The sequence below is a fragment of the Podarcis vaucheri genome (genome assembly GCF_965113315.1).
Source record: "Podarcis vaucheri genome assembly, chromosome: 10".
Lineage (NCBI taxonomy): Eukaryota > Metazoa > Chordata > Lepidosauria > Squamata > Lacertidae > Podarcis > Podarcis vaucheri.
Window position 1 is genome coordinate 10,393,387 of NC_138748.1, and position 23,763 is coordinate 10,417,149.

General features: G+C 42.3%; 2 protein-coding genes across 8 annotated transcripts in view; one reads left to right on the top strand and one right to left on the bottom strand.

Moving 5' to 3' along the window:
• The window catches only part of ABCD2 (ATP binding cassette subfamily D member 2), an 81,856-nt gene that overhangs the window by 7,757 nt on the left and 50,336 nt on the right, over window positions 1–23,763 (top strand). Inside the window, exon 2 of one of the 2 annotated variants that reach the window (XM_082239643.1) lies at window positions 3,267–3,674. The gene's annotated coding sequence lies outside the window, so the exon portion shown is untranslated. Of the gene's footprint in view, window positions 1–2,969; window positions 3,675–23,763 lie in introns of those variants that run through there. The other variant, XM_082239642.1, reaches the window with a different exon arrangement.
• REDIC1 (regulator of DNA class I crossover intermediates 1) lies at window positions 1,321–16,706 on the bottom strand. Of its 6 annotated transcripts, none has more exons than XM_082239708.1 (12): window positions 16,522–16,706; window positions 14,824–14,863; window positions 14,153–14,288; window positions 13,683–13,815; window positions 12,080–12,146; window positions 11,523–11,656; window positions 9,600–10,117; window positions 7,754–7,820; window positions 5,938–5,998; window positions 2,901–2,949; window positions 2,425–2,507; window positions 1,321–2,183 (listed from the first exon to the last, which is right to left on the bottom strand). In XM_082239708.1, exons 1-12 carry the CDS (start codon window positions 16,542–16,544, stop codon window positions 1,722–1,724), a joined length of 1,773 nt encoding a protein of 590 aa, XP_082095834.1. In that variant the 5' UTR covers window positions 16,545–16,706; the 3' UTR covers window positions 1,321–1,721. The 6 variants fall into 6 exon arrangements, with proteins under 6 accessions (XP_082095834.1, XP_082095839.1, XP_082095838.1 ...); XM_082239713.1 differs by lacking the exon at window positions 16,522–16,706 and adding an exon at window positions 16,340–16,410; XM_082239712.1 differs by lacking the exon at window positions 16,522–16,706 and adding an exon at window positions 16,162–16,311.

The following is a 23,763-nucleotide window of genomic DNA, read 5'->3' on the forward strand; positions in this document are numbered from 1 at the left end:
GCACCCTGGAGTGTCCTGCAGTAGAAACACCTACTTGGCCAATGTCTACTGGTTTGTGTGTTGCCTGTCAAGGAAAATGGTTGTTATTGTTGTTGTTTTATGTGTGGATCTGCTTCTGGTGCTTTAAAACACAGTTTGAATGCCAGAGAACACACACCTTTTACATGACAACGTCTCCTGATTGAGAAACGTGCTACCAGAAGGACCCAGCTGAAGCAGGGTCAGCAAATCTTTCAACAATGCTCACTGAGAAGGAAAAAGGCACAGCATATTAACCTTCAGATAATCCCTGCCTTTCTTGCAGTACTGAAAGAACAACAGTTAATGTCTCTCTTCTGACCCAAAACATTTCCTAACAAAATGGGATCGTGGGAAATAATCAGAAGGCCAGAGTTTAAAATAAAAGTGGAGGTTCTGTTCAACCACAGCTTGTCAGGGCTGACTGACATTGATGTGGCTGTGCTGAAGCAGGGAATACAGTCAACAGCCAATAGAGGATTTGGATGTCTTAGCAGAGTTATGTTTCAAAGAACAGAGAGTAAAAGAAAACAATTTTATTTCAGATTGCAGATCACATAGCTACTGAATAAGAGTAAATATCAACCTTTCAGGCTCAAGAAAATCATCCAAACAAAGTAAAAGCCAATAGTGGTTAAATTAAGTTAAATGGCTGAGAAATGATGTTTTGGAATATGTTTTTTATTTTATATACTACCATTCATAATGTTTATGCAATAGCAGATTACAATGAAGTAACTTTGGTTAACAGTTCTAATTGCACAATGAATTTCTGTGTTCCTGTTCAGCAATTTCTAATGCAGATAATGAAAAGAGTATTTTGTTTTGTTGACAACAGAGGTGGAAACAAATGGTTCTATATAAAGACTCCCTTTTCCACGATCCTATTCAGATGCAAGGGGCCTTTTCCAAGCCATCAGTTTCTTGGCACATGAAGAAGCAACAAGCTTGCCCTATCCTGTCCCTTTCCATTCCTCTTCCTTTTGCACAGTCAGCTGCAGAGGAAACACAGTTTTATAAACCACAGTTTTTGAATATAAACCCAGAAACTGTGTTTTAAGTGCTGCCCCCCAACCAGCACTGCAAAGTAATTCTGGTTGTAGTCAGTGCTTAAACCACATGGAGGAGGTTGAGGGGTGGGGTAGAGGAGGGCTTGTTCAAGCTTGTTCATCTACCAACAAACCATGGTTTGTGGTCCATTGCCTTCGGGAAGAAAAAGGCAGAATTAAAATAGAGACATTTCTTTTACCATATGTTCTTATCAGTTGTGTATACTACAGAAGGATATACTGAATTTTGGGGGGGGGGGCAGGAGCAAACAGCTGTGCAAAAGAGGTCGCCACCCAACGCAACACACCTTATTTAAACTGGCTCCAATTAACACTAAATTAACCATGCTTAAGCCTGTTACAATCACTGTAGTGTACATTTAACCCTATGTTTGATCATGGCCAAGGGATTTAACTGTGTCTGAGCAGGACAAATATGTGTGTCCACGTTCTTTAAAAAGAATAAATCGGTCAAAACTCCCCTATTTATTAAACAGCTAATAAGCATATAGATTGATTTGATATGACTACTTTATTTAATCACACGCCTCCCCTTTATTACTGTAATCCAGAATGCCTAAGTTTATTTTGCCATATATTGTTTCAAGAGACAAACTCTTAACTCAACGAATGGATGCTTCTCAGAGCAGCGCTTCAGCATTCATCTGCAGGAATGTTCTGCCCTCCAGTGGTCTCTACCTTGCTGGCGGAAGTGGTGATTTCAGCACTATGGACAGAGGATGGCACGTTATTACAGCTGCAAGCCTGCATTATATTGCATTGCACGGCTGCGTCAGATTTTTCTATTTCTTCAGCACGTGTCTCTGTTTGCGACCAAGCGTTGAGCTGCGCCTTGAAATTAGCATGTTTCTTTTCACATGATCTGTGCGTTTGAGCTCTGCGCAACATATCTTTCTTCAGAAGCCTGGCTGGTTTTGCCTGGGGGTGAATGTCAGTTGTTTTCTTGTCGAGGAAAATGGAATTCATGGCCATTGACTGGCAACTGCACTGCAGCTTTTGATTTCCTGAAACTGGAAGTGAATTGCCATCATTTCTTGCAAAAGAGTTCTCAAAGTAAGACAATGCTCTTCCATCCTGCTCTTCCTCTTCAGACTGTTGAAACAGAATTATCAGTTTAATCGTGCACATCTGGGTCCAGTGAATCACCATTCTTGTTAATGTCATATAGGAATGGTTTTTGGTGTTTATGTGACCCTGCTGCATTCAACCCTGCTCATAAATATATATACTCTACTGGGCTAAAACAAAACAAAAAACCATTGGCACCCCTGCTTATTCCCAGACACTTGGATAAGCTTGTGTAAACTCAGTTATGGCAATATTTGCCTCGCTTTACCTCAGCAGATGTAGTAGTGGCATAGCTCTCTGTTCGGTTTGGAGAATAACTAGGTGATTGGTTGCTTAGCTGAGATTCTTCATCTGAAACAATATATATCTCAAAATTCTAAGCACTAACAAACTTTTCGAAAAGAATGTTGTCTAATTTCCCCATCTTTTAGAACCCATGGGAGGGAAAAAAAATTTAAAAGATGAAAATGACTAAGTGGCAAGGGACAGTGGGGGGGGGGAATTAAAGACCACCCATTTTGCTCTGTTGTCAAGAGCCCCATATGGCTTTGGACTGGGGGATATCTTCCACCATAGATTCTCCCTCCTCACCTTCATAGGCTTGTTCCACCCAGTGGTTTACCTATTTAAGAAGAGTTAAAGCTACATAACAACTCATTAGGTGAGAAACTCAAGACTTAAAGAACATGTGTTCTGTTCTTCTTGACCATTAAGAAAACTAAGGAATCTGAAATTAGTACTAACCTTTTTGTCTTCCATGCTTTGAATTCTGATCATAGTAACTGCAGGCTTCCTTTCTCGGGTTGTTGGTTTTTTAAAGAAAATTAAAGATGATGTTAGCCTAACTTCATTTACTGTACATTTTACTTTGGGTTCCTCAATTCTGTTTCAGGCAAATCCCATAAATTGTTGACCAGTCATTCCAATAATATTGCACTAAGCAGCTCACATTCTCCTATGTCTACCATGAGCTCAAACCATAAGCTTCGAAGTTAACCCAGGAAAATGGACATAACTTGCCTTTTACATAAATAAAGATTACTAGGTCATTATCTGTCTTCATAGCAACTGGACCACTGGACCTTTGCTAAATGACTTGACAAGGTGTAGATATTCACTCATGGGACTGCTGCACAACACTGACTCTACATAGCAGAGGTCATTCAGTATAAGGAACCAGGCCTCCTACACTTTCTCCATAGGCTTCACAATTTCTGCTATTGCTTAAGTCTGGTGGGAAGGACGAGTAAAAGGCAACACCTATCAAGCCAAGTTGACCTAAGGACCTTCCCTCACCTGAAGCTGCAGACGGGGAGTCTTGTGCTTCATTGTTATTGCTACAACTACTGTTTGTAGAGGGCTGGACTATAGGCATCCCCCAGATTGCACCCTGAGACAAAAGCGCTGTAGCTTCTCGTTCATGCACAAACACAGCTTGCTGAAACGAAATGGGGGAAGTGAGGCTCTTTGCAGGAGTTTGTTCCCCCATCCTCTTGAGTGCTGCCATTGGCAGGTCTGGTGAATTTTCTCCTGCATCTCCATCATTCTAGGCCGTTCCTCTGTCCTGGTCTGAACCGGGTAAGTTATCTTTTCACCACCAGATGAGACAAATGAGTTTATTCAACATCTGATGCTATTAAAAATGGAGAGTATGATTAGGAGAATCATCTTGCCCTTCATCTGTGCAGCTCCACTGCCTGAACCAAGTTGATCTGATCTTCCCAAGTTCTGCTTCTACAGTGATCCAGCTCTTTTCTCCATATGTACTCTAGGGGTGTGGCCCTCAGATTTGCTGAGAGCAGTTTGGGGGAATGGCAGGCAACTGGACCACTGCAGAATGAGAACAGTCTCTAATATTTCAGCTTTTCCATTATCACACACACACAAGAGAAATAAGCGCTGAACTGATAGGGAAGGGTAACACTCGAGTGTATCATGTGCAGCACATAGGCTCCTGTCACACACATTTGAGATGAGCCATGTGGTGTCTTACACTATGCTTTTGTTCTTGTAATGCACTTTGTTTCAATATGTTGGAAGCTGGCTTAGAAGGGGTAACCCTGAAAGATGACCTAGAAAGTATGGGCCCCTTTGGGAGGAAGGGTGCGATATAGGTTTAATGAATAAATAAAACAGACAAATTAATTTATAAAACACTTCAGGAAAATCAAATACTGTTTCTCCTCATCACAACCTTCATATCTGATATAAATCCTTGGGAATTTGCCCACTTTCCACAGGAGTGATGAGTGGCAATTAGCCAGTCCTCTTTGGGTTAGTAATAGTTTCCCACTTCATAATTAACTCCCCCTTAACAGCTGAATCATACTCTCAAAAACAAGTCAGTTGCCAACATACTAATGCCATTCTCTATACAGAACCTAACATTTTGTCATACTGAGTTTCAGAAAACAACTAAAATGTCAATGTCTTGATGCTTGCCATATCAGGTCATCTATAGAAAGGGCTGTCAATTTTATACTTGAAAAAAAATCAAAAATCCACTCCAAGGTAACCCAAGTAAAAGCTACACATACTAATAATGGCATTTGTCATACTAATTTCAAATTATACTAACTTTAATAATTGCTTTGACGTTATAGCAGAGCTAGAAAAGAAGGAGCAAAGAGCTGCCATGGAATCATATAGTTGGAAGTGCCCATGGGGGCCATCAAATCCAACCCCTGCAATGCAAGAATATTTTGCCCAACGTGGAGCCCAAACCCATGACTGTGAGATTAAGAGTCTCATGCTCTACCGAGTGAGCTATCCCAGCATAGGAAATACTGATCTCTCTTGTTCACGCCTCAGCCTTTTGCTCCCACTGAGTTCTTAAGGGCTGATTCTATAGGCTGGTCTAGATGTGACAACGAATGTGGGTTGGCCAACAAAAATGGAAACCCTACAGCAAGTTACTCTGTTCACCATGCCCACAGAGGCATAGTGGATGCCAGGAACAACCTGCATGATGTTATCCTGTCCTGGAGTTCCATAGTATCTACCTGCTTGCCTGCTACCTATACAATGGTACCTCGGGTTACATACGCTTCAGGTTACATACGCTTCAGGTTACAGACTCTGCTAACCCAGAAATAGTACCTCGGGTTAAGAACTTTGCTTCAGGATGAGAACAGAAATCGTGCTCCGGTGGCACGGCGGCAGCAGGAGGCCCCATTAGCTAAAGTGGTGTTTCAGGTTAAGTACAGTTTCAGGTTAAGAACAGACCTTCGGAACGAATTAAGTACTTAACCCGAGGTACCACTGTATTGCCATCTACATTCTCAGCTGTAATTATTCCATCACTTTGTCCCTCCTTCCTTTATTGCATTCTCCTCAGCTCTACCCACAATCGATTCTGATTCCCAGTTTAGTTCGCATCATGATGTGTCTGTTTGCACAAACTCTCAGTACAGTGGCACGAAATGCAGTGTTTGAAACAAATGTGAGTCATGCTCCTCTAAGGAGCACTGCTAACCTGGAGCATTTTTGAAAATTTACTCTTCAAAACATACCCCTTAAGAATTTTGCTTGCAATTTGGTGTACCCCACCAACCAATATTCAGACAATTAAGGAATAGTCAAGAGCCCAACCTAAGCTCATTGGAAGAGACTTCCTTTCCTCATACAATGAGAAAAGTGCTCAAGATGCCAGGTTTCAGCACCAGAGGGCACACAGCATAAAATAATTCTATGTTCAGATCATAAGTAGCACTGAAAACATGCCGCATTCTACTCGAGCTGCTTCCCTTTACACACAATGCAAATCATACAGAGCTTTTACCTGCTCAAGTCCAAATATCTGCAAGTTACTCAGATTATGTTCTGCCCATCCAGCCTTCCTGCTGCAAAATATCGGGAGAGGGGAGTCACTTCCATCGCAGTTTCAGTCCCTGATCACCAAACTAAAACTAACATTGCTAGTGGTGTTTTGGTATGTTATGGTAGCTATAATTAAACTATAGTGTTAACTGAATAGTTTATACCCTCTTGAATAGTGGAGATCTAACACTGGGCTCCTGATCTGAAAGCGCCTGTTCTATGCCACACTGTAACAGTAGAAGAATAAGATGCATTATAATTTAAAACATTAGCCTAATGGGGCCAAAGACTGTAATTCTAAAATAAGTCATATCCTCAGCCTTGATCTTTGTTCCATAATAATTGCATGCAATAGGCAGTAGGTTTCCTTGCTCAGTAATAACTTCTAAACATTCAACAGGTATCACTGTATTTCCCAACACAACCATTTTTGTTAGGAAACAAAGTTGGGGAAGGAGTGTGAGGTATCTTGCAACCTGAAATGGAGTGATAGCATGGGATCGTTTGATGTAACACAAACACCAGCCTAACCTTCAGTGTGATGTGCTGGTATGTCCTTTTGTCATTCCAATGGGAGGATGCAGATCAATTAAAAACTCTTAGGCCTCAGGGCAACTGCACAGTGACTTGCTTTGAGAAACTGCAGTAAGTACGTAAACATCTATGATACTTTGCTGAACAGCAGCTATCACTAATTAACTGCTATCATGGATTATACCCTTTACCTCAGACTTTGGCATGTTGCCCTCCAGACATTGTCTGACTTCAGCTTCCATCGGTCCCAGGCAGCATGGCCGAGAGTCAATGATCATGGTGCTTGTAGTCCCCCAGATATGGAGGGAACCGTGTTGGTTACCGCTAACCTGTGGTGTGCAGGCTGACAGATGTGGCTCATAAAACTATTTTCTGGCCACGGTGGCTTTATCAAATGGCTTTTAAAAATGCACACATTGAATTGGACACTGAAACTGGAGAGCCAGAGTGCTATAGAGATTGTCACAACAGAAATACTTGCATATATGCACTAGGCACCCTATCACTACTTTAAAGATTAAATTGGGGCCCGACAACCTGCGGCCCACAGGGGTCGTTTAAATGGCTGATGAGCCACCCCCGAACCGAGTCCCTCTCAGTGAGTCCCTGCGCGTTGCGCTAAACCGGCACAGAGCGGGGACTCGCTTCCGCGGTGCCAGAAATTGTGTCTGCGCAGACTCGATCCAGCCCACAGAGTAATCTCCGTGGGAGTGAACTGGCCCAGGTGAGGTAAACCGTGCCGAACCCTGGGTTAAATGAAGCACAAATGCTTCTGTTAGGGTTCCAAGGGGTTGCTAGAGAGCAAGCAGGCAAATGCCTCCCTGCTCGGCTGTGAAGCCTTGCTTTTGATGCCAAAATAAACTTTATCTGTCCAGAGCGCCACTCTCCCGTGGCTGACTCATTCACTGGCAGAATCCGTGAGTGGGCGGTCCTTAAACCTTCCCCAGCAAAGTAGTTTCTTGACACCCAGTCTGCACCTCCCCTCTCGGTGCGGAAGCCTACTGCGCTGGGAGGGCGTGGGTAACGGAGGACCTCTCTTCTCCCCACTTTGCCCAGGCAAGGTGTCCTGGCACTGCCTCGCCTCCTCCGAGCCCTGAAGCTCCTCTCCACTGGAGGCGTGGTTACTCTCCTCTGCTGAGGAGGAGCTGCTCCCCACGATCTTTGGGGGCTCTCTGTAATCCATCCAGCTTTCCCCCTCTCCCCCCTGACCCGATGGCAGTTCCCTGACAGCTTCAAAGACTTACCTTTTCTCTAAGCGATTTTGCATGCTGTCTGCTACCTTGATATTTCTCTTTTGGCTTTCAAATCCCACTGAAAATAAAAAGGTTATAAAATATAACTTCAGATACACCCATAATAATAATTTTTATTTATACCCCGCCCTCCCCAGCCAAGGCCGGGCTCAGAGCAGCTTACAAGCAATAATAAAAACAAGAAGAATGATTACAACTTAAAAACAAAATTAAAATACAACATTAAAATATTGAAACATTAAAATATTAAAAGGTAGCCTCATTGCAGGAGGAGAAGGAAAAGAAAAAAGAAAGAGGGGGAGGGAATCAAATTGGCTCCAAGCCAAAGGCCAGGCGGAACAACTCTGTCTTACAGGCCCTGCGGAAAGAAATCAGATCCTGCAGGGCCCTGGTCTCATGAGGCAGAGCATTCCACCAGGCCGGAGCCAGTGTTGAGAAGGCCCTGGGCTCTGGTTGAAGCTAATCTAACTTCCTTAGGGCCCGGGGCCACTAGGGTGTTGCTATTTATGGACCTTGAGGCTCTCCATGGGACGTACTTAATAACCATTTATTAAAGCTATTTAAAAAACAAAACAAAAAAAGCAAGAACCAAGTATGTACCCCACATATGTGATGTGATGTGATGTGATGTGTTTTAGGTGTGGAGGATCTTAATGAACATTTTCCCTGCAACAATTTCTCCATTAATTTTAATGGGAATCCATTCGCCCACTGACTTCCTCCATGGAAATGAATGGGAATCCCCACTTGTATAGAAGCTTCATATACACACATAGAATTCTGGATCAATATGTCTCTCTGTAATCTAATTCCAAATGCAACCAGATAACCAGCAGTGATAATTGTTGCTGCATCTCCCCATAGCTCCATGATAAGAACAGTTATGTATGCTGTTAATCCACTTCCAAATTTGGCAGGAAGCCAATGCACTGCACATATAATGATGATATTGGTAACTTATTTTAAAAGACAAGGGTATTGGTAATAAGCTTAAAAGCCAAGACGTATTCTGTACAAAGAAGTGCAAGTGCACAAGTGGGGCTTTGCAGAGGTTGGCTCTGTCCTCTTGATGGAATCCATGCAGTAATATGGGATAAAGTGGGATGCAGTGCAAATACATTAGAGAGAAAGCAGATATTGTTCCTCAGTTGGGATTCTGGGCCTAGTAAGATACACCCAACCCTTCCCTCTAATTTCTCCCAGACAAGTGAATGGCTGCCATTCGCTTACATGGAGAAAAAGAAAGCAGTGTGTAAGAGACATTGTCTCTACCAATAGCACCCTATGGTGAGTGCAGTGCATCTGTGTGTATCCCCTTCAATATATAGGACCTCAAGAGGTCCCTTTGATATACAGGTCCTCATATGAAGCACTTAAGGGATGCTGGTGGCGCTGTGGGTTAAACCACAGAGCCTAGGACTTGCCGATCAGAAGGTTGGCGGTTCGAATCCCCGCGACGGGGTGAGCTCCCATTGCTCGGTCCCTGCTCCTGCCAACCTAGCAGTTCGAAAGCATGTCAAAGTGCAAGTAGATAAATACGTATTGCTCCGGCAGGAAGGTAAACGGCTTTTCCGTGCACTGCTCTGGTTCACCAGAGGCAGCTTAGTCATGCTGGCCACATGACCTGGAAGCTGTACGCTGGCTCCCTCGGCCAATAAAGCTAGATGAGCGCTGCAACCCCAGAGTCGTCCGTGACTGGACCTAATGGTCAGGGGTCCCTTTGCCTTTACTTTATGAAGCACTTATATTAACAAAAGGACATTTTGCTAATTGTATTATTGGGCTCCTTAAATATGAGAAGACCTCTACATTGTAATTACTTTACTTTTACATTTACCTGTGTTTCCAAAGTTTTTAGCATTCTCTTGCTGTTCAGAAAACATTACAGGCTTTCGTTCTTGAATACAGTAATCTCTTGGCTGATTAATGGACTCCTGGGTGCTTGCATTTAAGCTCTGGCTGTTTGGGAAGAGAATCTGCTCCGGAGCTGTGAAAATGCCTCTGAGGTCTCTTTCAGCAGGGCACCTGTGAGCACAACTTGACATCTGGTGCATTTCTTCCATATCATAAGGACTAGGCATTCTGGATATTTCATTTGCATTAGCTGAATCGGTAAACAGCTGGTCGATGATGCTTTTGTTACCGAAAGAATGGCTGGAATCGGAAGAAGGAGCAGTCGGAAACTGCTGTTTCTCCTCTTCAAAGAAAGCTGCAATGGGTCCAGAGCTTTCACCAGCGGTAGCCTCTAATATGTTATTCACAAATCCAAACAATGGCTCTTCATTGCGAAGGCTTCTGAAATTTGTGTCATCACTGACCTTGGGAGACTTGCCAAGTGGGTTACTATAGTCTGGACTTTGTGGGGATGAGGTGGGGAAAATGAAAAGGTGAACAGTTAAACAGCTAAGCAACATATAATCTGCTGACATATTATATTACTAGTATAAACATGCATGTTCTTCACTTCAATATGATCTCGATCTCTTTCTCTCAGTCTCTCTCTCTCTCTCTCTCTCTCTCTCTCTCTCTCTCTCTCTGGAATTACCCAATTTTTTAGAATTCTGAATACTTTAAGCATGTTATATCTCGATTATGAAGAGAAACTGGGACCTTGTTTTAGTCTTTTTCAGAATCATATGAAACATCTTATTTTAAGCAGTTGTGACTAACTTGTTCAACCACTGTATGTCACTGCTGCTCCACTGCAGTAAACTTGACAGTAGCAGGAGGAGAGGAATGAAGCACTTTTGCATGAAAAGCACAGGGAAAGATGTTAGCAATATGCAACACCTAATGGGCTATCATGTATACTGTGATAGAATTCTGAAAGCATGTTCGGATCCATAATGGCTCCCAGAATACTATCATGCCATACTTAACAAGACATTTTAAATGTATTGTTAAAAATAGGCAGTGTGTTTGCTGAGAGCCACAGTAGTCTACGATCCTATTTGTGCAAGTGTGGTTTAATGAGACAAAAGAAGCTAATAATTGTCACGCTGTGTCATTTCAATAGTCCATTTGGCCTTGTTCCCTGTTCTGTTTATGTAATTTATGAGATCGTTCTGATCCTCTTTCGTCATAAGCTAATTCATAAATTAAGCACAGTGATTAATGCAAGAACTGGCAGAAGAAGACTATTGACATTAAACCGAAGTGTCATGTAGATGTTTGATATGCATGGTGCAGGGATCACAATTGTGATGTTTGGTTGCTTATCTGGTGTTGTAACACCACGTTGTAATATTGGATCATCCTTTTCCATATGGGCCTACGTTTGTAGTCAAAAATGTCAAGGCTCCAGCAATGCAATCTGTACATGACAAAATTAGAATGTATAGATTGGGCAGCTGCACCCTGCAGGCAATGGGCTCTATGAGCGTAGGCCCCTCTGTAAATATGACAATCCATCATGTGATGCTAGGACTGGAGTTGTGTGCGAGGGGAAACGTGATTCTGATATGCTCGCCATGCCTAGTCTCCAATGTCTGCACAAAGCTCCAGCAATACCACAATATATGTTGTGAAAAGAACTCTAGAATCTGAATTCTCAAAACAACAAAGAACTGAATTCTCTGTATATGAAAAACAAAAAGCACGGGAAGTCCAGTACAGCAATATCTTAGCACAAGTTTTATCTTCAGGATGCAGAAAACACAAAAAGTAATATAATTATGCACTTCAGAAGCCATTATATTTTTAAGTGGATAAAAATCCACTCTGCATTATATTTTATTTGCAATATAAAGCCTGTCCCTACCTATTCAACTGCTGGAAATATAGACCAGAAGCTGTGTCTACATCTGGCTTACTGAAATTCCTTTGCCTGCAGGCAGCCTTTGAAAACCAAGGTTCTTCACACATAGTATTTGCTGGCTGAGAAGACTGTAGGCACTGTCAACAGATTATAAAAACACTTTGTAGCAGATGCAGTATGTCCTTGGACACGTGCTTAACTTCTAAAACCCTGGGAAATCTGTTTTTTTCTGACAGACAATCAAATGAACCTTGAGACTTTCCACTAGCGTACACTGATTTACTTATGCTTATGAATCTTATTTTAAAATAGTATTTTGATGATGATGGGTTTATATGCCACCACCAGCACTATTTTGGGAAAGACAACTATTAAACAAAACTATGCAATAAATGTAAATCACTAGGGCATAAACTTTTATTGTACAAGATCTCACAGGAATTGTAGCAAGAGCCATTTGGGGGATGCAAAATATTATGCTGCAACTAGCATGGAGCCAACAGTGACACAACTGAGTGTAACAGAAAAAGCTTGGTAGGCATGGTATAAGCATAGCTTACTTGGGACTGAATGTTCTGCTTTTCAGAGAGATATTTTCTTCTGTTTTCTAATACATCCTGTTGTATCCTATTATGACAAGGAAATTTAATAATAATAATAATAATAATAATAATAATAATAATAATAATAATAATAATAATTTATTTATACCCTGTCCTCCATGGCCAAGAGCAGGCTCAGGGCAGCTAACATCAAATTATATGATACATTAAAAACATAAATCAAACAATCGATTAAAATACAGCTAAAAATCAAGGAGCAGAATAAAATCAGATGTCAACCCACGGATTATAACTATAGGGGTTGGGAGTATTGAGTGCTCACTAGGCCCAAATGTTTGTACTCGTCTTATATGAGCCAGTGGAAAGGGCTAGGGAGGCCACTTACATACAGGGTCTTATAAAAAGAAGAAGGAGTCAGACTGGACCCCAGCCAAAGGCCTGGTGGATCAGCTCTATCTTGCAGGCTCTGCGGAAAGATGTCAAATCCTGCAGGGCCCTGGTCTCTTGCGGCAGAGCGTTCCACCAGGCCGGGGCCAGAGCTGAAAAGGCCCTGGCTCTGGTCGAGGACAGTCTAACCTCCTTGAGGCCTGGAACCTCCAAGGTGTTATTGTTTATGGAAAATTGTGCATATTTTCAGAGGTACTGAGATTTGCATCTTTTATCAGACTAAGTAGAGGGCATTTGGTATTCTTAGGTTTTCTTGACGCTGACTCGGGCAAAATTAAAACTCTTACATATAATCCTATGCCTCTCTACTCATGGCCTTAGTGACAAACTTCAGGTATATAGCAGCAAAAGGAGGCTGTGGTCTCCTCAAGGACCTTGAGTCAAAGCTAACTTGTATATTGTGGCATAAACTTGCATGTCCCAGACTCCACTTTGTCAAATGGAGAACAAAAGATAGTAATCATATCACCAAAAGGCCAAGCCAAGCAAAAGATAATGAGGTGTGTCACTTTATTATGCAGAGCCCAAATAAATTAGTCATGTTTTATTATTTGAATAAATAATGTTGATTCTGAGCCCAATAGCTTTACTAGGGACACTAAAGTGGGCTTTCTGCTGTGTTGGCTCCCAAACACATCTCTACATGGAACACCTCTTTTAAATGTAAAAAAATTCACACAGTTTTATACCAACAGGAAGATCTATTAATCAGTTTAAAGCAGGAGCTCAAGCTGTATGCAACCACTGTCAACCTCACCAAGCCCTGCCTCCCATTCTTTCACAATGTTAAAACTTTTCTCAGCGTGTCTTGTTGGGATCCTCTGACTCCAGAAAGAAATGGTAGCATCTCATGGCTATTGATTTTCATAAAGGATCAAAAAAATTCCATAGCATTCTTATAGGCTACTTACATTTTCACTTTAATGTGAGAGAGATTGTGGCATATATAAGAAAAAAAGCTAGGAATCTGTGATGTGCAGATATTATTAAAACATTTTCCTGGGATGTCTTCATTTCAGCTAGAACCTATAACTCTTCACATAGCTGCACCTGCATGCCAATGTAGTCTATGATAGGTAGGTACGTACGTCGTTAGGTAGACAGATACAAAGAATCAAAATATTACAATTCAGAAAATTATATTGGGATGTACCTGTGCTCAGTGTCATCTTCGTATGGTTTGGACTGTCTACGTTGTGGTGACTCGGGAAGTTCTACATTGTGCCTTCTCAGCGGGAATTTTACTCCTCTGTTAATATCCACATGAACTGCTTTTCGAACATTTTCTGTAATGAAAGTACTCAAAAGATTAACAGTCCTTTGAGGGAATTAAAGAGGGACATCCAATGTTTTGGTAAGAGTGCAGGACCAAAACACTTTTTAAACAGTGCTATACAGTATTCATTATTGGTGATATGTTCATTGTAGGTTACGACTTTTTCGGCATTATGTTTTCATTTTTAGTTAGCAAGACATTCAATGAACACAAAAAGGTTGTGGTTCAGATTTGATGAAGTAGGAGTAAATCTGATGGAGTGAATGTTGGAGAACTTAGCCACATTTTTCTTATGGTCATGCTTTTAATGGTAAAACTTTGACAATTAAGTTTGCAGTTAAACTCACCAGAACAATCTTTCTTGGTAGATATCTGATTAACAACACACAGATTGAGGAGATCTAAGCTGACAGCTGAGCTTTTAAGAGGAGAAATTCCCAACAGCTTCATCTTTGATTTAAGCTTTTCTTTTTCGAAAAAGTCCTGTTATATTAAGAATGACAGGAAAATGTCATAACAATGTACACTTCCTTGCTAAAGAAACAGGCCCTTAGTCATACATATATCCCACCTCAAGGCTCAAGGTGGCAAACAATTACAAACTGCCTTAAAAAAAAAAAGGGAACTTTCCCTGGATCATTCCACCAAGATCCTCAAAACAGCTAGTGCCATTGGCAGCAAAAGAGAAGAGTTAGCAGTTGTGAAAGAATTCAGCCTGAAAGTAGAACCTTGAAAAGGACACTGACAATATGAACCAAAAAAACATGATTTGGGAATGGCTGACTTGCATGGGTTTTTAATTCCTCATTTCCAATCACGGGACATTTCTGTCTACAAGCAGAAAAATTGGAGTGTCTGAACCCTGTGAATGGCTTCATAATATCACATCTACCTCTCTGGAAAAATTAATCTGTTTCCAGACTTGAATGATGCAAATACTCTCCTCTCTGTGGTTGATTTCTGGCAAGCAGAAATCACATTTGCACCTGCCTCTTAATTCAGTGTAATTCCTCCTTACCTTCTGCTTTCTTTTCTCCTTGGTGAGCATGATTCTTTTACTTGAAAGATTTAAAAGAAACATGAATTTGTAATGACATTAGTAATATACAGAAATAATAAATGATTGCAGACATTTAGGGGACATTTACATACTGCATGTTTAATACTCTTCTATTTACCAGGTCATCAGCTAAAGCAAATCTGCACTAATCAATTGAATGCTTAAATTCTTAAATGCCTGTTAATTCGAAGTTTTAAAGCCAACTAGCCAGTAATAGACTTCTCTCCACTGGAGGGAAAACAAATAAAATAAAGATAAATCCTTAAATTCTACATTTTGATCAAAGGACTAGCGCGCAACAGTGCTCTGCCTACTTGTGATTCCCAGCAACTTGACATTCCAACAGTGGAGGCAGAATATAGCCATTGCTAGTCTTATCCTTTGTGGATTTGTCTAATCCTAGGGCCTCATCTGAGTCAATAATTCTCCTTAATTTTTTTTTTAATCCCTGACATGAAAAATCAACGTGACAAGGGTCTTCTTCCCAATATCCAGTCTTGGATGCGGAAGGAATGTATATTTGGAGAAACATTCCAAACATGAGAAAGTCAAACATGTTTATACTTTGTGTCTTTCCAATGCACATATAAAGAAGTGTGGGGTCTTCTTACAACAAAAAAGTGCATTGGTGTTTGGAGTTACAGTGGAGCCTCGCAAGACGAAAAGAATCCGTTCTGTGATTCTCTTCGTCTAGCAGTTTTTTCGTCTTGCGAAGCAAGCCCATTGATGGATTAGCGGATTAGCGCTATTAGCGGCTTTTAGCGGCTTATCGGATCAGCTGATAAGCGGCTTAGCGGCTTAGAAAAAGGGGGGAGGGGAAAACCCCCGCAGGAACTCGCAAGACATTTTCGTCTTGCGAAGCAAGCCCATAGGAAATTCGTTTTGCGAAGCACCTCCAAAACGGAAAACTCTTTCGTCTAGCGAGTTTTCCGTCTTGCGAGGCATTCGTCTTGCGGGGCACTACTGTACTCTTTATATATATCTCTCTTCACCCTCAGTCATGTGAGCCTTGACCTGAAGCGGTGAAGCCCTGAGGCAGCTTTTATCACCTGAAGGAAAACTAGGCCTTAGTCAAGGCCTGTGTGGTTCTAAGACCACAAAGATGGAGGTTCTGGAAAACTTGGGTCACGGAATGAATTTGCCATCTTGGGCACATCCGCTTCTGTCATCCTCAAATGCCCGATTGTGAATTATAAACAGTACAACTTTTTGAACTGGCAAGCACAACGCTCATTGGAAAGCACTTTTAAAAATCAAGTGTTCTAATGAATAGGGAGCGATGGTGTCCTTTTGCACCTGAGGTGCACAGATCAGTTCCAACATGGCTGCCATCTTCTCCCCAAACAGCAGGCAAAAATTCAAAGCCCTCCCCTTGCAAAAATAAAAGCTTCGTTCTTTATCTATTGTGGTACTGCTTTGGTGGCCCTACAGCCCTCAGAACCACAGTAAGTGACTGAAAGAAACCAAAACCTACATTTGAGGAAGCGTAACATAATGATTTAAGGAAATCTACATTTGCAAATCTGCATTTGAGGAACTTCATATGCTGTCTCTCAGCAATTCTTTTCACAAAACCTTTGCCTGAGGTCAGAGGCCTTCGTTTCTGCTGCAGGCTGTTTGCTTGAGCAGTTATGAGGCCCTTTGGGCTGCACTCACCGAGAGCCACCAACCCAGTTCATTTTCTCAAAACAGAGCGGCCTATGGATGATTTATTTATTTTATATATTTAAAAAACCACCCTTCTAGGTAGGCCTTGCAGGAAGGCAACTGGCTCTTGCGATGAGCCCCCCAGGAGTGAATGCGGCACGAAGGCCGGACTCCTCTGTGTCTCTCTTCCCCTCAGAGACAGCTTTTCTCCAGCAGTTAAATAAGGAATAGAAACCAGAAATATTGTTTTTTTAAAAAAGGCAGGGGGCAGATAAGGGTGCAGATCGAAAGGCTTGAGGAGCTGGGGTAGAATTAGGCAATGGCCGAAGTTCTCATCCCGTCTGATTTAACATCCACACAGAACATTGCGTTTCCCCCCCCCTCTCGCCTCTGCATGTGTGTTCATGGCCATACATGATTTAAACATGTTGGGGGTGGGGCTTGTACTGTGTGGAAGATATAGAATCTCCACCAATTTTCACCCCAGCATTTGGAGTTATGCGAGATACAAGTAACTTTGGAAGACATCCGAAGGCAGCCCTGTATAGGGAAGTTTAATAAAAATGTTTTATTATGTTTTTATATATGTTGGAAGCCTTCTAGAGTGGCTGGGGCAACTCAGTCAGATGGCTGGGGTATAATAATAATAATAATAATAATAATAATAATAATAATAAATAATAATAATAATAATAATAATAATACCCCGCCCATTTGGCTGGATTTCCCCAGCCACTCTGGGTGGCTTCCAACAAAACACTAAAATACAATAGTCTGTTAAACATTAAAAGCTTCCCTAAACAGGGCTGCCTTCAGACGTCTTCTAAATGTCTGGTAGCTATTTTTCTCTTTGACATCTGGTGGGAGGGTGTTCCACAGGGAGGGCGCCACTACCGAGAAGGCCCTCTGCCTGGTTCCCTGTAACCTCACTTCTCGCAATGAGGGAACCGCCAGAAGGCCCTCGGCGCTGGATCTCAGTGTCCGGACTGAATGATGGGGGTGGAGACGCTCCTTCAGGTATACAGGACCGAGGCCATTTAGGGCTTTAAAGGTCCGCACCAACACTTTGAATTGTGCTTGGAAACGTACTGGGAGCCAATGCAGATCTCTCAGGACCGGTGTTATGTGGTCCCGGCGGCCAGTCCCAGTCACCAGTCTAGCTGGCACATTCTGGATTAATTGCAGTTTCCGGGTCACCTTCAAAGGTAGCCCCACGTAGTGCGCATTGCAGTAGTCCAAGTGGGAGATAACCAGAGCATGCACCACTCTGGCGAGACAGTCTGCGGGCGGGTAGGTTGTCAGCCTGCGTACCAGATGGAGCTGGTAAACAGCTGCCCTGGATACAGATTTGACCTGTGCCTCCATGGACAGCTGTGAGTCCAAAATGACTCCCAGACTGCGCACCTGGTCCTTCAGGGGCACAGTTACCCCATTCAGGACCAGGGAATCATCCTCCACACCTGCCCGCCTCCTGTCCCCCAAAAACAGTACTTCTGTCTTGTCAGGATTCAATCCCTATGTTATAAATAATAACATTATTATTATTATTATCATCATCATCATCATCAGGGCTTTTTTTCAGCTGGAGCTCACTGGAACTCAGTCCCGACATCTCTCAGGTGGGTGCTATTGCCATGATAAAAGAACAAGGAAGGCGTTCCTGGTGAGTTCCGGCACTTTTTCTAGAAAAATAACACTTGAAAAATAACACTTGAAGAAGACATCCCTATTTTCATCAGAGAAATGTTGGAGGACATGAAATTAACCTACCACAGATCATATTTGTAGAGGAATAATTTAGCAGTCTGGTGTCACTCTACTGTGGTCTTTTGAGCTATGATCCTCTTTTTTCTCAAGGCTGCCAAGGGCTATGATACTGTCTTGTTCTCGGGGACTGGGTCTCCCCAAAGGTTGTAGAAAGTTAAACACAAACACAAAGTCACAACTCCTTTGAAGTTGGCAGGTTTAAAATCAGCTTGTCGGCAGAAAAGATGGTTCATAACTTGAGGGTTGCATGTTCCACATTTGGATTAGTTACCCTTTAACAACCTTAAACCGCCATGTCATGCTCACAGTAGGAATTATTTCTCTGCTGTTGGGCGTGAAACCAGAAAGGTGTTAATTCTGGAACAAAGCAGAATACAGACAAGGATGTGATCTTGTGTATATGGTGTGGAATATTTGGTACTGAAAGCATTGTTTTCCCCATGCAACTTAGTTAGCTCTATTGCTTTTGCCGTCATATCATTTGCAGGTGCCTTTCCTTAGCAACCCAGCTCATTGCCCTTGGGTCCTCAATTAAAACTATCTGCAGATGAGCCCAAAGCCTTTACTGAACACTGTAAAAGCAGCAACAGGTTTCTGCTGAAACACTTGTAGCAGATTTGCTTTTAAAAGGTTGAGCACAGCAAGGATGGAAACATATTTGGGGAGCTATACATGAGATTCCATTCTCTTTTATCCTGGTTAACCTGTTTATTTGCTTTATGTATGAAGATTTTCTTTCCCTTCCTCCAAGCTTTGGGATTGGATGCATGCCAGCCAGCCACACAGCAGTTTTGCCCTTCGAGCCTGGCAAATACTATTTTTTGAAAAGTTTCCCTAATTACCCCCTTCCCTGTGTTCAGTTTCTAAAATGAGAGGAGACAGGGATCTTATTTGCTTGGCATCTGGTCACCACCATACCTCAGATTGTGGGGGAAAGCATCTAAATATGACCTCATTGCCCTGTCATGTGTATAGGATTGCAGCCTTGGTCAGGTATAATCCCTTCTAGTCCTTAAAAAGGGCCATTAAAGCCATCCATTTGTTTGGTCAGTAAATATATATATAATGGGAAAGGTACATTTTACCATATGTGGTGGGACTGCAAGATTATTTTTTTAAAAAGGGAAATAATGTCCAATGAATTGAAAAACAATGTTTAAAATAACATTTGTTAAAAAACCAGAAGCTTTTCTGTTGGGTATTTTGGGACAAGAGTTGCCAAAAGAAAAACGGACATTATTTATGTATACTACAACAGCAGCAAGAATGTTAATAGCACAAAATTGGAAGACCAGAGAAGTACCATCCAAAGAACAATGGCAAGAAAAGTTGATGAACTATGTAGAGTTAGCAAAATTAACGGACAAGTTGCATGAAAAGGACAATAGTGAGTTTGAAAAAGAATGGGAACCCTTTACAACATATTTGCAGAAACAAAAAAACATGGACTCACTGGCAGGATTTACAATTTTATTTACAGAGAACAAGAAATATAAAAATGGGAAAACATAGTATCATATATAAACAGTAGATTGTACCATTTGATGTAACAAACCAGAAATGGAGGTTGAGGGAAGTCAACAGGGAGGGGGGAAATTGGAAAATGAATGTTTAGTAATGATTATGGATATTTGTTGCAAGAAAGAAAATCAAGAAAAATTATTTTTTTAAAAAAAAGTAAATATATATTTCATGCTTGGTTAACGTGCTATGTTTTGTGCAATGTGTTATAATTATAGTGCTATGCATTTATATATATTTAGCTATGGGTGCTAATTCACTTGGTGTGATTTTAAAATACTGCAAGCTGAGAGATGTTGCATATCCTGCTGATATGGTCAGCTTTGTGCAATGTGTCATTTTTGGAGTGCTGTGAGCTTCTTATTATATATGGGTGGTGATATCTGACGTGATTTCAGAATACTGCATGCTGCCTCAAATTGGTAGAGAAGTGGAATATAAATGGTTAAATGAAAAAGCTAAATAAACTAAGCTTGTTACACAGACTGTGTTCCATCAGGCTTCACTTTGGTTTGCAGTTACATCTAACTTTGGGCTTCCTGACTCATTGCAGAACTCTCCTTTCAGTTAGTTCTCCAACTTGCCCTCTTGCTACTGTAATGGCAGTGCTCCACAAATCTTCCAAATACCACATTATTTGGTCCACAGGCTTTGCCTCCAAAAACCATCCATGCCCTCCACATTATAAATGGCTGTTCCATTCTGAACCATATCATTTGTTTAAATACAGTTACAATTAAAATAACTAAACTGTATTTTTAAAAGACACACACACACACACGTACGTGTGTATATGTGTATTTCTGGATGTTTATGTGTCTAACAGTGAAATTAGATCAAAGTGACCTCCACAAACTGTTAACAACCTGTCTGTATAAATTTCATTTATTTCATTTGACACTTTGGGACCACTCAACACAGACAGATAAACCAGAGTTACCAACCAGAATGAGGTTTCAAATCACACTCATATGCACTACATTGTTTATGAGAGATGATGGCCACATTTGTTGTGTGTTTGTGTGTGTATCTGCAATGTGTACATCTGCCCCTTAATTACAGGGATGTGGAGATGATTGGTGCCATATTTTGGGGTGAACCTGGCAAGATGGCATGCATATGTGATGGCCTCTCAGTCATAGGTCTGCAGAGAAGCTGGACGGCGTTGACCAGAACCCAGGCCATGAAACATGAGCAGTATTACAGCTGCTTTCCGGTATGCGTTGATCCTCAAAGGAAGAAAACTAGATAGGACATGAATGGCTATTAGTCACAAGAAAAAGATGTTTCAAGCCTCTTGTTGCAAAATGGATCGTTGTGTTGGTGCTTACAAGTATTTTAATTTAGAAATTGTTTAAAGCATGTTAAAGTGGTGTACTGGATGTTTTCCTTATATGTAAATTAGGAGCCAAATTCCACAGTCGGCCAAGCCAGCAGCAGAAAGAAAAAGTCCACGGAAAGGAGAACTGCAGCTTGAACTCATTGACACGGGCACCATGTTTTGGCAGCCCATTGGGTTGCAACCTAAAATACTAAAAAGTGGGGAAAGTTCCGTGATTAATGTGGTTAGGATCACAGCCTTCATGAGACAAGTCAGCATCAAAACAGTGCCATAAAAATGTTGGGCTTGCAGAAAGCGAAAACCTCAAGCCTTAAACTGTATTCTTGCTAGCTCACAAACGAGAATAGATGTTTATATATGTACTGTACGTTATTTAAATCAATGTCAGGATGAGGGCAGCAGTAACCACACAGGGTTTTTCCAGATGATAATTACTGTGCTGTGGTCTTCTTAGCACTTTGTCTTTCAGTTCAGCACTTAGCGCATGAGGAAGGTTCTGCTAGCCAAGTTCTGCTATCAATGGAGTGCTGTCAGAGAGCCCTAACATCCTTTTGTCCTTCCGAGCACAATTCAAAGTGCTGGTGTTGACCTTTAAAGCCCTAAATGGCCTCAGCCTAGTATACCTGAAGGAGCGTCTCCACCCCCATCGTTCTGCCCGGACGCTGAGGTCCAGCACTGAGGGCCTTCTGGCGGTTCCCTCATTGCGAGAAGCAAAGCTACAGGGAACCAGGCAGAGGGCCTTCTCGGTAGTGGCGCCCGCCCTGTGGAACGCCCTCCCATCAGATGTCAAAACGATAAGACATCTTAAGGCAGCCTTGTTCAGGGAAGTTTTTAATGTATGATATTTTAGTGTTTTTTGGTTTCTATGGAAGCCACCCAGAGTGGCTGGGGAAACCCAGCCAGATGGGCGGGGTACAAATAATAAATTATTATTATTATTATTATTATTATTATTATTATTATTATTATTATTATTATTTTGAGGCCACCACCATTTTTCTGATGTGGCAGAAACAGAAAACAAAACTTTTCTGAACATGCAATTGCATCAATATGGTACCAAGACCCTGTCCCCCTCATCTCCACAGCAGCAAACCTATTTTCTATTGCTCAAGGGTCTGTCTGAGAACGGTATAGAAATGACTAGAGAGCTCTTCTCCTTAGTAGGCCATCTGAAAAATCTGCCTTCTTCCCTACAGAACCCACCCTTAGGTTGTTCCATCACTCTCTGAACCTTGGGGGGTTGACAGCCCAGGAGAGGGAATTCTCTGTGGTAGCCCTTAAATTGTGGATCTCCCTCCGCATAGAGATGTGTCTGGCATCTTCATTATACAGCTTTCAGAAGATGCTGAAGACATCTCTTTAACCTGGCTTTTGACACCTGAGATGTATATTTTGAGGACCCACCTTATTTCTATGATTGGAAATTATTTAAAACTGCTTTTAACAATGTGTTTTAATTGCTGTACTCCGCCTTGGGACCTTAGGGTGAAGTGTGGGCTATTAATAATAGCAATAATAATATTTTGATGCTCACTGGAAGGACAGATCCTGAAGCTGAGGCTCCAATACTTTGGAGAAGACTCCCTGGGAAAGACCCTGATGTTGGGAAAGATGGAGGGCAGAAGGAGAAGGGGACGACAGAGGATGAGATGGTTGGACGGTGTTCTCGAAGCTACCAACATGAGTTTGACCAAACTGCGGGAGGCAGTGGAAGACAGGCGTGCCTGGTGTGCTCTGGTCCATGGGGTCATGAAGAGTCGGACACGACTAAATGACTAAACAACAACAACAGTTTGATGTGACTAAGAATAGTTTGCACATGCAGATTCATTCACGGAATTCTCAAGTCACCTGACCAGTCCCCATTCCAGGGATAACTTCGTTTTGTGTTTTTTTAAAGTTGATTCCAAATTTTGCATCTCTGATTGCAAGGCTCATTCAGATATGCAAGGCAGCACTATGCACGGGGAACTTGCATGTGCGAACCCCTCCTTTTTAAAGCCCTGGATGTGAGCAGGGACAATTTCTCGGCTTCCACTGCCTCGGCTCGCAATGCAACCCTTTTGGGAAGGCTGCAATTCGGGCTGCAGAAGCAACGGGGGGGGGGAGAGGGGCACGTTTTTGCAGGCTAGGCTACAGATCGACCTCAGAAAGCCTGTGGTGGGTGGAACCCCCTCCTTCCACCTCTGTGTTCCACACCTTCCACCAGGACAGGAGCATGTGTGGGGCAGCAGATCCCGAAAGGAAATGCACCTAGATCACCGCATGCCACCACTGGGAGAAGAGAGAGAGCATAGCTGTCAACTGTCCCTTATTTGGCGGGAAACTCCCTTATCCCAGTGCCGTTTCCCGCTGCTGTCCCGGATTGATGATGTCCGTTTCACGCTTGCCCGGCTTGGGAGGGAAGCAGCGGCTCGGGGTCCTCCGGCTCGAGAGAGAGTGCGCACGAGCTACCGCGTCTCTGTCTCTCCCTTTCCCCCCTCAGGGGTGTGTCATGTGGAGATGGGTGGTGCTGGGTGAGCAGGCAGCCCCTCTCTTGCGAGACTTCTGCCGCGCTGCCAGGGGAAGCTGGAGGCGGCAGCGGCTGAGTAGGCGGCCTGCGGGAGGAGGAAGAGGAG